This window comes from Plectropomus leopardus, chromosome 19, assembly GCF_008729295.1.
Source record: "Plectropomus leopardus isolate mb chromosome 19, YSFRI_Pleo_2.0, whole genome shotgun sequence".
Taxonomy (NCBI): Eukaryota; Metazoa; Chordata; class Actinopteri; order Perciformes; family Serranidae; genus Plectropomus; species Plectropomus leopardus.
Genome location: NC_056481.1, coordinates 8,941,260 through 8,950,193, shown reverse-complemented (window position 1 = coordinate 8,950,193; position 8,934 = coordinate 8,941,260). Strand labels below are relative to the sequence as shown.

The window sequence follows — 8,934 nt, the reverse complement described above, 5'->3', positions numbered from 1 at the left end:
TATTACAGAGTTCAGCTTTTGATTAAAACCCATAAACCAGCAAAATTACAATGAAAGCAGCAGTATGATGATATTTGGATGACAATGTTTGATTCTTGTGATTTGAAAGCACTTTTAAGGGGAGACACAGCAGGTTTAAAGGGTGTAAATATGTCTCCAGTTGATTTTTTGTAAATTTCTGACATTTTATATTTAAATATGCAAATGGTACATTATCTACTTAAATATACACTGATGTGCATGCATTACGAGAACAGAAATGTGAAATTTAGATGATGCAAGACTTAAAATTCTTGGAATATTTTGTTGTTTTAGAGGGAATTTTGGATATCTCTTTGTATCGCTTCATAAATTAGAAAAAAGCCATAAAATTAAATCAATTTTTGCCATGTTTTCAGAAAAAAACATAATAATATAATACACTTATATATAACTCATATAAATGAATGATATATAAGCAAAAGCCCATGTAAAATCCTTCATAACATGAAAAAAAAGAAATAAAAATGGAAAGTTTGGTGTAAGTGCTATGGAAGTGGAGTATTTTCACTAAGTGTATGAGAATTTTTTTTTGAGAAACTGGCCTTTAGATACGTAGCCTAATGTAAAATTGCATACATTTTTAGAGCGAAAATAAGACACTTTTTTTCATCTAATAGATATCACCATGAAACTTGCCAAGTTTATTGCTTACATTAAGAAAATAATTTTTTTGTATTACAAGTTTTCTGATATTTTATGTTTAATTATGCAAATGACACATTATCTCATGAAATATCCACTGACCTACATTCACCTCCAAAACAAAAATCTGGAAAAAGTAGTTTTGTTTCATTTTGCCGACACATGATAGTAGAAGTGGCAAAACATTTTTGGCTGAGGACCAGAAAAATATCAAAAGATAGCAAATGCATAGTTTTCAACCAGTGACACAACATGAAAATCTGGGTTTCTAGGCCAGAATTTTCCATTAAAATGATGACACAACAGTACCAAACAGTTAAATATTTGACATAACAGGTGATCTTCCCTTTGTTCAGGTCCACTGCCATGCGTAATGAAGAAATAATTTTATGGACTAATAATCAGTCATTGTAGGGACAGTATTGACATCTGTTGTTCAAATTCTGAAGTGCAGCGGCAGGGCTTGATGGTGGTAGTTCATCAAATTGACAGGGAAACTATTTATATATTTATTTTTATTCAATGTGGACCATTTTAAAATGGGAAGTGGGACACAGTGGGCCTGCAGGCCATAGTTTGGCCACCACTGAATTAGAGTCAAAGGTTTTTACAAAGGTTTTTAGTTTTTTTATCACTCCATAAAGCAGCAAATACTGTCAATAGCTGTGAAAAAAACCCAAACATGTTTTCCATAATTTTAGGAATAAAATATTATATAAATCAGGCTATGAATGATATATGAATTTATCCCATAAAATGCTCTAAAATGTGAAACACTCTACCAACCAAAATAAAATTAACAAAAGATAGATTTTTAACAAAAGTGTTCAATGTTGGCTGAAGCAAAATCAGAGATGTGAGCATTTTAAACTATTTTATAATGTCTTTTAGTTGAGTGTTGTAACTGTACGTAACATTGATATTTATGTATTTTTTATCTAGTTATTTTTTATTGCAACTGTATGTTGTTGTTTTGTGTAATCTTGATGTAACTTTTTTGTCTTCTTTTTGCCGTAACGTTATTGTATGCATGCTATTGCATACAATAACACTGATATTTTTTCTTCTTTTTCTTTACTAAAAGCTTAACTAGGGACAAGAGTTGGAAACTAGCAACAGCTATAATCTCTGTATGTGAAACATTAGTTACTACAGCCTGTTTGTAACAAGTGGAAGCTGCACTATGTTAATTTGCATCATCCCTATCAAATAAACTATTTAAATAACATTTGAACAAATAGATATCACCATGAAACTTTCTCAGTTGTTTGGGCTACTTAAAGGCTTTTAAGACAGTTATTTTTTGCATTGTGTTTTCTGAAATGTTACGTTTAAATATGCAAATAACCAAATTTAAATGTGTTATCTAATTAAATATGCAACTTTTGCACACATTTCCACCAAAATCTGAACAGCAATAAACACCTGAATGTTGGGTGCTTTCTTTCCACTAGTCTGAAAAAAAATGTCAGTGCATAAAATGCTTTGCAGCCTTAAGCTGTTTTGTTGGCTAGTGAGTAACATGAACAATAAAAACATGCTCCCTTATATTCGGCTGTAACAATGACATATTCTTACAAGTAATTATATTTTTAAGAAACACTCCCCTGAGCAGCATGACAGTGACAACAAACCTCATTCAAATGAATCTTTCAGATATAAAATGAAAGTGCTCCCCTCTAGTGGTGAGAGATGCGCATTGCAGCATGAATTGGAATACATTTATTTAAATATATCTAGCTTTAGTTTAATGCAGTCGAAATCAACCTTTTATGGGGGTAATAGTGTTAAATTTTTGTTTAAACAGTTTTAGATGAGTGTGTCAACTGTTACAGAGGTTGCAGTTTGTGGTGCTGCTGAACTGTACTGCAATATATCGACAGATTTCTATTATCTTGACCACCCAATTCAAATCTTCTTCTTGGCATTGTTTCACACAGTGTAAAGTAGGTCCTCTGATGGCGCATCAATTTTTCCTGCTGCTATAACACTTCCAGGAAGGCAAATTTCCTATGCAAATACCACCGTAGATTATACCAAGTGCGAAGAGTGGGTGTGAAATCCTCTCAAGCAAACTGTGCCGCTGTGGAATTACGGCATCAAGACTTTGGCAGGAAGCGCAACCTCGTGGGGTTTCCCTGCATTCAGGGGCCCGGCCCTTCCTCTATGTCACAGATCTAGCTCTTATCTGCAGGGAATGGAGCTGCAGGGGAGAACAAGAAAACAATGCCATCCTGATAGTCTGTGGGTGGTTCCTGCTTTTACGCCACCAATGTCTGTTGGTGTTGGCAAAGGCAGAGACCTTTTTAAGCCATTAAGTAACTGTAGATATACACACAAGCGTGCTCAGGCTTTTAGACAGAGGTCAAAGGATGTCCTGAGCAGCCGAGAATGCAAATAAAATGTTTTCAGGACAATCTGTCATCTCAGTTTCTTCACAGCAGATCCTGACGCCGGGGTGTGAGGCGGTGACTTGCTGTCTTGCCGTAGAGACGCTGCTTGCTCTGACACTGACGTGATGACCGGCAGGTGATCCGAGGGGTCGCTCATCTGGTCGCTCAGGTCATCCCGGTCAATTATATTGGAGGTCTCGGAGTCCAGCTCCCGAACTTTATCTCTGTAGAACTTCTTTCTGAAGCGTTTCATCTGGGGAAGCTCGCAGCACGTCTCCAACACCACCAGGACAAACACCAAACCCAGCAGCAGGTAGACTGGGAGAGCAAACACACACACGCCATGATAAAACAAAGACCAGCGAGGTGTGACTAATACGATCAAATCAAGGTTTGGAGAATGAATGATGGGCGTGCTAGCTAACAGTCGTTGCTTTGTTTAATTTCGTCAATCAGAAAAGCTAATGAGGTAAGTGGTGGAAAACATAATGATCCTGATATTAACGTAATGAGAATAGACTTTATTTTTGTGGATTTTTGAGGTTTTTATGTGTTAATATCTATTAATCCTTTACAACTGGAGCAAATTGGCTTGATATCTTTCAAAAACACAGAAGGAAGATATGAACCAAAAATTAAAAAGAAATGAGTAAGAAAATTGGCTGAAAATTAACTTTAATCTATTTATTTATTTATAATTTTTAAGTGCAAAAGATAATAGCAAGGAAATGCATATACTGCAGTTATGATAATTACAATTATGGCTTTTCCCTGGCTTTTTTTGTCTTTTGTCCCGAGACATTTTTCCTTATCTTTTTTAAAGTCATTTTTTAAATCTACCAATTTCTTGCCATTTGTGGAACATTCCTTGCAAAGTTGCTCATTACCTTTATTCCCATGTTTTTGAAAGTAACCAAACCAATCGGTTCAGGTTTTAAAGGGTTAAATTCTTGTAAAAGGCATCTAAAGCAGCATAAGAAAAATGATTGATAAAACGCTTGAGGTTTCAGTGGGTTAAAAGATTGACTTATTGCTAACAAGCTGCACATACCAGGACCTTGACCTGGTAATTTTGGTGATCCCCTGACTTTTCTCTTAGCGCCATTGTCCACTGACTCCCATCGTGAATCCTTGAATTTGGTATTTTGGGTGCTGCCTCATTGCATTTTTGGAGTCAGAAGTGACTAAATTTGGAGAAGAGGGTCGAGCTGTGAAGGAGCGAAAGGGTGGATCTGACCTAAAGACCCCATCCACAGACAACACCCTTAATTCTGCATTTTAACTATTATAAGAAAAAAAAAGATTGTAGAAATTAGTTATACAAACCGAATTTATTTTTTGTAACACACCTAAACATGTTTATTTATGCTGCTTTCTAAAGTTGGGAATATTAACATGTGCATCTCTGGGGATTGACTCTGGTATGAAGCCGGCCTCAAGTGACCATTAAAATAACTTTGTATGGCTCTAAATGATGGTAAAGATATCTACTGTGGCAGAGCACAAGTAAAATGAATTGATTAAGGAGACTCCAGATACTTCCTCACTCCAAAATACCATATAAAAAAATTGGTATGGATCTGAATATTTGAGGGTGATTATTTTTTAATGCCCATGCTTTCAACAATCACTGAAAAACTCTTTTTTTCCAAACAGGGTTCTTTCAATTAAAAGGGGGTTTTAAGAAAATCCATAGTGCACTTCCACCAGCAGGTGGGTATGGTTCAGTTCAGTTCGTTTCCATTGTGAAAAGTTGTGGACGGTACCTTTAGTACTTTTTGGACATTTTTGGTCATCCCTCTGTTGGTCAGTAGAGATCAGCACTCTGTGCTCTGTACTGAGCTGTGGCTGTTTCTATCACTGTTCATACGGTGCAAACTTTTCCATACATTAGTAAACTATACCTATAAATGAGAGGATGTTTCGCAGCCTCGAGCAGCAGCTGGAGACTGAGAAAAAATAATTAAAACTCACTGGGCCGACTGCCGGCAATTTTTAAGTTGGAACATTTACTTGTGATGTTAGTCAATGCATGAGTAACATCACCCCCCCTAAAAAACAAGTTATTCAGAAGCAAATGGTTCTGGGTAGAAATTCTCTAAATTGATGAATTAATGGTTTTCTCTTTTTTGGAGATAAAAGTTTTCCACCTCACACTAACGGCAGTATATTCAGCCCCCCACTCACCTGTAATGGCCAGTCTGTAGAGCTGCGGGTGTGGGTTTTCCTCTTTACTGTGGGTCTTTCCGGGGACATAATCCCCGAGGCCGATGGTCGTCAGAGAGATGAAACAAAAATACAGGGACTCCAGAAAGTCCCAGTCCTTCTCAAGGCTGACGAAGATCCACGCAGGGATGATGAGGAAAAGCAGGGCCATGACGATGGTGAGGCAGGTGGCATGTATGGCGGCCAGCTTCGATTTTGACATGGCCCATCGCCGGTGGAAATAGGACACTGGACGTCGAGTCAGCACGACCATAATCCTCTGCACCAGAACAGTGAGGAAGAAGAGGGTGACGGGGATGCCGAAGAGGGAGTAGAAGATACAGAAGGCCTTTCCTTCATCTGAGAGAGGAACTGAGTGTCCGTAACCTGAAAAAACACAACCAAACATGCAGCATCGCCTTAATTACAGGTGTGTGATGATAATTAGAGGTGAGATTCCTCTTCAGGAGCATCTGTGAAGCTCAGTGCACATAAGAATTATTAAAGGGGAAGAAAACAGAAGCTCATTCACAGCAACATATCTTCTTGTGAAAGACGATTTTTATTCAAGATGCAGCAAATCTTAAATCTATAGATAAAGGTCAATGTTCTTTGGGCTTTAATTTGCTCATTTTAGCAGAACTGAAGATTAAACTGGAGCTTCATGGGCGTCGATTCTCATCAAAACATACAATATATTCCCATCGACATCTCCAAATCTGCTTCTGCTGACTGAATAATAACTGGTGCAGCTAAAACCTGATAAGATGTTAGTCAATATAAACTTTTAATTTCAAAATTCCTGAAATATTACCAGACCATCTACATTTAGTCCTTGATTCTTACCTGCTGTCAAAGACATTTTTCTCGTTGCATGCTTTTTCGTGATGATGCACAATAGTGTTGTCAAAATTATTGAATTAATGACACTTATCAACACACACTGATTCTGAATATTTAACACACTTTTAACACTAATTTTCCACTGTATCAAAACCTGCTGCACTTTCTCATTCTCTTGTATAGTTAATTTTTCCGGCTTTTCTCTGCAACTAACCAAGAAAAAAAAAGATCACTATGATGTTATACACTTGTTATATTTCTATTTTAACCCTTCAAAACCTGGATCGACATCACTTTTCTTGTGCTGCATTCAAACACCTTTCAAAAGTGTTTAAACCTTCAAACCCAAAGCATATTGTTTTAAATACTAAATATATATCATAATTCAAAGCATTGTATTTTTATACACCATACAGCCTGTCTGGAGGCCATAAAGTCACTGGCTACAACAGAGAAGTCTTTACAAAGCGTGCCTTATCAAAAAAGTGCTCCCAAATGACAGAACTGAACACCTCTTAGTGCTCACGCTCTCCTGTTTAACCCCTTAACACCTGGATCGACATCAGTTTTATTGTGCTGCGTTCAGACACCTTTAACAAGCATTTAAAGCTCTGACACCTGAGAAAACTGGTTTGATTTCTTTTTAAAACGTGGAGAAAAAGGCAATGGGCAACTTGGTAAGAAATGCCCTGCAAAATACAAAATACAAAGTAACTATGAAAAATGTACAGAAAATGATATTTATGAGTTAGGTAATTTTCCTTTAATGTTTTTACTAATTTCTTGCTTTTTTGCCATTTCTTGTTAAGTTGCTCATTTCCTTCTTCCTTTTTTCTGTTGAAATAAATCAAGTGAATTTGGTAAGAAATTACCTGCAAATTGAACAAGAGAATGGCCTCAAAATTGTCTGAAGGAGAGTTTGAGATATTCAAAAAAAAAATAGGAAAAAAAATGTACTGAAAGGAATATTTATAATCTTACAATTCTGTAGCTTATATCCTACTAAATACAATTTTCTTGGGTGTTCTTTAGTTTTCTTTTTTGTTGCCATTTGACAGGTAATTTTCATGCAATTTTTATACTAATTATATTAATACTAATCAAGTAAATTTGCTCAAGTTTCAAGGACAGGTGTCCCCTCGGGGCCTCACCTGTCGTCGTCAGCACGGTGCTGGTGAAGAACAGGGAAGACACGAAGTCCCAGTTTCGGTCGGTGTCGTTTCCCAGCACCGACACTCCGTAGTTATTGGCCTCCAGCGCGCGGATCAGCAGCTCCTCCAGGCGCGCTTCGGACACGCAGGTGTTGTTGCTCAGGAAGTCCTGCCGGGCCGCTTTCAGCTCCCTGCGGAGCTCCTGCTCGTAGGGCAGCTCGATGGCGGAGAAGATCCCGGCACCGATAATGAGGTAAAAGATGTAACCGACAATCAACAGCGTGAAATTGAGCGCTGACTGGTGTCGCTCCACGAAGCGAGCGCACCAGGCGTTTGTAAAGCTGCGCAACATCACTCTGACGCTCATCTGGTGACACCTGATTTAACAATAAAGTGAGTTAAATAAGTACAGTTCAGGTAATTAGACAGAAAGCCTGTTTCCTTACCCGGTGGATGGACTCTGTCTTCCTCATTCCTCATCTCATTGGAGCGGGTAGTGACGTCGCTCATTCACCGCACCAGGTGTGTGTGCGTGCGTGTGTGTGCGTGAGTGTGTGTCTTGCTGCACTTCCCTGTCGACCGGTTCTACAGGTTTAGTGTTTTGACTCAACACAAAGGATTTATTTTTTTCCTCCAGCCGCAAGGTCAACTTTCTTTGGAGACACAGATTTATTACCGGGTCAGCTTTAGTATTTTCACACAAAACAGACAGTGAAAATGATCTAAGAGGCTGAACAAATACAGCTGACGAGACAAGAACACCTTTTATAAAAAAGCAATAAAATGACTGGATGAATCATTTTAAGGGATTTTGGCTACATATTTACTTGAAATATATAGTTTCTATTTTAGTTTTTTTTTTACCAGAGGCGGAGCAGGGGGTGGGTTATGGGGGTCAAGTGCAAAATGTTTTGTCAAAAGCCCCCCTCTTTAAAAAAAAAAAAAAAAAAGAGTTCAACTTTGTGTCATTCAGAGAATGATGCCCATGTTGTTTACAGAGATGTTGCGATAACAGTTTTTCCTTTCAGATACAGATTCTGACATACAAACTTGCATATTGGCAGATACGTTAAAAATTAAGATAATTAATAAAATAGAATAACAGCGATATAGGCCTACTACTAACCCTGTATGGATGTAGAAATGATTGCTGTCATTGTGTATGGCAGGTTTAAGTTGCTGGAGCTTATCCCTGCTGACGTTGGTCAACCCTGGAGAGGTCGCCAGACTATCACAGGGCTGACGTATAGCGAAAGACAACCATTCACACTCACATTAAAACCTACAGCCAATTTAAAATCACCTATTAACCAGCACTAGTCCACAGGCGTAGCTACCTGGGGATACGTGCACTAAAACTACATAGTTTATAATTTTAATACTTTGAAACCTTGAAAACATGGAAAGAAGGCAATGAGCAACTTAACAAAAAATGGCCCCAAAATTGGAAAGAAATTAGTAAAAACTTGCAAGAAAATTACCTGAATATAAGCACAAAAAAAGAAAAGAAAAGTAAAAACAAAAGGAGATGAGAAAATGACCTTAAGCGAGCGCAAAAAGTATTTTATTTCTGTAACATAATTTTTAATATATAATAAGAACATTTTTAAGGACATTTTTTCCTTTTTTTTCTTTACTCACAGATAATTACAAGTAAT

At 37.4% G+C, this 8,934-nt stretch overlaps 1 protein-coding gene across 2 annotated transcripts; it reads right to left on the bottom strand.

Moving 5' to 3' along the window:
- Positions 1 to 469: 469 nt before the first annotated feature.
- LOC121959333 (potassium channel subfamily K member 1-like) lies at positions 470 to 7,784 on the bottom strand. Of its 2 annotated transcripts, XM_042508597.1 has the most exons (4): positions 7,723 to 7,784; positions 7,277 to 7,653; positions 5,265 to 5,669; positions 470 to 3,395 (listed from the first exon to the last, which is right to left on the bottom strand). In XM_042508597.1, the coding sequence occupies exons 2-4, from the start codon at positions 7,641 to 7,643 to the stop codon at positions 3,106 to 3,108; spliced, it is 1,062 nt and encodes a 353-aa protein (XP_042364531.1). In that variant the 5' UTR covers positions 7,644 to 7,653; positions 7,723 to 7,784; the 3' UTR covers positions 470 to 3,105. The 2 variants fall into 2 exon arrangements, with proteins under 2 accessions (XP_042364531.1, XP_042364530.1); XM_042508596.1 differs by having other exon boundaries at positions 7,277 to 7,757.
- Between the last annotated feature and the right edge of the window lie 1,150 nt (positions 7,785 to 8,934).

Excerpts from the sequence above, each read along its gene's own strand:
- LOC121959333 (XM_042508597.1), bottom strand. The coding sequence starts at position 7,643 with ATGAGCGTCAGAGTGATGTTGCGCAGCTTTACAAACGCCTGGTGCGCT. Across the intron at positions 5,670-7,276 it reads CACCGTGCTGACGACGACAG|GTTACGGACACTCAGTTCCT; the intron begins GTGAGGCCCCGA and ends GTGTTTTTTCAG. Across the intron at positions 3,396-5,264 it reads CTACAGACTGGCCATTACAG|TCTACCTGCTGCTGGGTTTG; the intron begins GTGAGTGGGGGG and ends TTGCTCTCCCAG.